The sequence below is a fragment of the Asparagus officinalis genome, unplaced genomic scaffold, assembly GCF_001876935.1.
Source record: "Asparagus officinalis unplaced genomic scaffold, Aspof.V1 AsparagusV1_Un96, whole genome shotgun sequence".
NCBI classification, from domain to species: Eukaryota; Viridiplantae; Streptophyta; class Magnoliopsida; order Asparagales; family Asparagaceae; genus Asparagus; species Asparagus officinalis.
The window spans coordinates 561-3,658 of record NW_017972362.1 but is presented as its reverse complement, the minus strand read 5'-3'; the positions used below and the strand labels follow the sequence as shown (position 1 = coordinate 3,658).

The 3,098-nt window shown below is 44.9% G+C and overlaps 1 protein-coding gene across 2 annotated transcripts; it reads left to right on the top strand.

The window, feature by feature from the left end:
• Window positions 1–48: 48 nt before the first annotated feature.
• LOC109827261 lies at window positions 49–1,783 on the top strand. Of its 2 annotated transcripts, XM_020394243.1 has the most exons (3): window positions 49–240; window positions 333–566; window positions 873–1,783. In XM_020394243.1, the coding sequence occupies exons 2-3, from the start codon at window positions 349–351 to the stop codon at window positions 1,612–1,614; spliced, it is 960 nt and encodes a 319-aa protein (XP_020249832.1). In that variant the 5' UTR covers window positions 49–240; window positions 333–348; the 3' UTR covers window positions 1,615–1,783. The 2 variants fall into 2 exon arrangements, with proteins under 2 accessions (XP_020249832.1, XP_020249831.1); XM_020394242.1 differs by having other exon boundaries at window positions 49–566.
• Window positions 1,784–3,098: the final 1,315 nt, after the last annotated feature.

Sequence of the window (3,098 nt, the reverse complement as noted above, 5' to 3'; positions counted from 1 at the left end):
ATTTGTCTAGAAATTTGATGTTCTTATAAAAAAACAAGGGAAAAATGTGTCCAGGCCCCAAAAGTGGGAACTTCGTGTGACTAGCCCCCCTGTACTTTGCCCCATGTGGAATAGCCCCAAATACGCATAGTATTTGCGACGAGGCCCCGAATTGACTCTTTTCAGAAAAAGCCCAGCGGAAGTTACTATCTTGCCCTCTGATGGGACTGAGCTGGGTTAATGTGCCCCTCACCTTTACAAGTACTCTCCCTCTCTTTCTCTCTCTTCCACCTAGCACCGTCATCAAGAACTCTTCATCTTCCTAATTTCTGTACGAATTTCAACGTTTCTAGGGTTTTCGCCGGAAAAATGTCGTCGTCTACGGAAAAATCCAGTAACGACTACGAGGTCGGGCACCGAGCCGAGTTGGAAGGAAAAGGCGCTTCATCTGCGGGTGGCAGCACGGAGGAAGCTACGGAAGCTACGAAAACCCTAATCGAAATGCAAAAGGAGGCATTACAATGGCGAGACCAGAAAAGGAGGACGACAATGGCTGGTCGTACCAACGAACCCCCCTCAAAAAAACAGTAAGTGTTATGTTATACTGCGAACAGACAATGCAGATTAACCCAATATTGTTAGTTCTAGGCTTATGTTATACTGCGAAGAGACAATGCAGATTAACCCAATATTGTTAGTTCTAGGCTTTGTCCAATGTTAGTTCTAAATTTATACCAACGTTAGATCTAGTTTAAGTCCAATGTTAGTTCTAATATGAGTCCAATGTTAGTTCTATAATATTACGTGTTAGCTCTATTTTGTTCCCGTTAGTGCTAGGTCTAATATTGTTTCATATGTCTTATTGAACGTACAAATTCGAAAATTTTTTGCAGGAAAAAAATTGCTCTAACAGGCTCAGCAGAAACACTAAGGTTAACGGCCAATATCGGGGCTTATTGGGCATTTATGAAGCGCCTTGCCCCGAAGATCCGTCAGTGGCATAGGGATGCATACTGCGGTTCTATATTTCAGCACTACATTTTGTTTGGGGCTCCTGCGGCTGATCGGCCCACCCTTGAGCTGCTGCTGAGCTTTTTCGATAGAGATAATAACACCTTTTGTATACCTGATTCAAAAAGTGGGGGTATGAAAAATGTTAGTTTTGATTTGCAATGGGTCCACAACCATACTTATTTCCCAATTTATGGGGAGGACATAAGGAACAATAGGGACTCAAGAAGCAGAATATGGCTGGAATACTTCGCTAAGCTTTTCATTTCTGAAGAGGGTAAGAAGTTAAAAAAATCAGAAACCAGCCAACGTAAACATCTTGAAGGGCTACTTGAACGGCTTGTTGAATCTACCAAAAAGCGGGATATCGAGGATTTTGCTCTGCTACAAATTTTGTACCAATGCTCTATGATATGGAGTCCCATAGCAGGGGAAGGTATCCCTAGACCCTTACTCAGATACCTGGATAGCATTCAGAGGGTCAATTCTGTTGCATGGGCCCCGTTCTTTTATAATGAAATTATCAGGGGCATTGGAGTTGCTTTGGAGGGAAAGAAGAAGCAAAAGGTCGCATATGTCCCAGGTTGCATGACACTATTGTGTGTAAGTTCCATATTTTACTGATCTTGTTTCATTCTAATTCGTACCTATGCATTGTTAGTTCTAACTTATTCTATGTTAGTTCTATTCTGTAGCGTGTTAGTTCTAATCTGCACAGTGTTAGTTCCGTTCTGTAGAGTGTTAGTTCTAATCTGCAGATTAGAACTCACACGCTACAGACAGATTAGAACTAACACGCTGCAGAATAGAACTAACACTCTACAGAATAGAACTAACACTGTGTTAGTTCTATTCTGTAGAGTGTTAGTTCTAATCTGCACAGTGTTAGTTCTATTCTGTAGAGTGTTAGTTCTAATCTGCACAGTGTTAGTTCTATTCTGTAGAGTGTTAGTTCTAATCTGCACAGTGTTAGTTCTATTCTGTAGAGTGTTAGTTCTAATCTGCACAGTGTTAGTTCTATTCTGTAGAGTGTTAGTTCTAATCTGCACAGTGTTAGTTCTATTCTGTAGAGTGTTAGTTCTAATCTGCACAGTGTTAGTTCTATTCTGTAGAGTGTTAGTTCTAATCTGCACAGTGTTAGTTCTATTCTGTAGAGTGTTAGTTCTAATCTGCACAGTGTTAGTTCTATTCTGTAGAGTGTTAGTTCTAATCTGCAGTTCTTTGTTATACTGGAGGTGACGGCGACCCCCAGCGTGTTGAGTCGTTCTGGGCTTCTTCATCGGGCCCAAACACTCGTGAACTGGAGCTTTGTCTCTCTCGTCGGGAATTGGACCGAGGCGCTCCAAGACTGGCTTTCTCCTTCGGGAGGATTCTGCATGATCTCCCGGAGTAGCTATGGGAACTCTCGGCGACTTAGCTTGGTTCGCCGGAGGTTGAACTTTGGTTGGAGGCTGCAAAGGTTGCTCCTTAGCCTGAATTGCCGCTTCAGACTTTGGTCTCCAGACTTGGCGGGTTGATGGCGGCTTCTTGACCACCTCTTTCTGCAACTTCGTGCCTGCGCTGATAGTGCGCGGCGCTTGCGAATGCGCTCCTCCAGCGTTGATCGGTTCCGTTTGACATGGACCCATTCCATTGTTGGCGGCTTGGAGGAACCGTCATTCGTTGATTGTTGAGGCTGCTTGCCTCTTTTGTTCTTTAGATCCACGTTGTAGCGGATCCCGTCAACTGACTCCATGGCCTTTGCGAATCGTTTCGCAAGGCGTTGACGTTGCCTTTGGCGGGCTCTCTTCGAGAGAGTCACCACGCCCTCTGTGGCAGAAGAGTTGGCCAGAGCAGATCTGACCTGGTTGGAAACTGGAGGAATCTCACCCGATGCGACTTTGGCATCAAACGGGGCGAGATTTTCGTTGGTGGCTTCGACTTCTTCATACCAACGAACCTTTCTCCTGGAGGGGAACTTGGACTTGCGGGGGGAGGTTAATCCAGACAAGGACAAGTATTCCTCGAACTTAGTTTGGTCGAACTCGTACTCAACCTCCTCCACGACCGGAATTGAAATCCGCGGCTGCGACGCATCGATCTCGTCAGCGAGATCGTCGGCTCCCACT

Bases quoted from the DNA above. Each gene is read 5' to 3' on its own strand.
- LOC109827261 (XM_020394242.1), top strand. From the start codon at position 220: ATGTGCCCCTCACCTTTACAAGTACTCTCCCTCTCTTTCTCTCTCTTC. The intron at 567-872 runs GTAAGTGTTATG...AATTTTTTGCAG, and splicing joins GAACCCCCCTCAAAAAAACA to GAAAAAAATTGCTCTAACAG.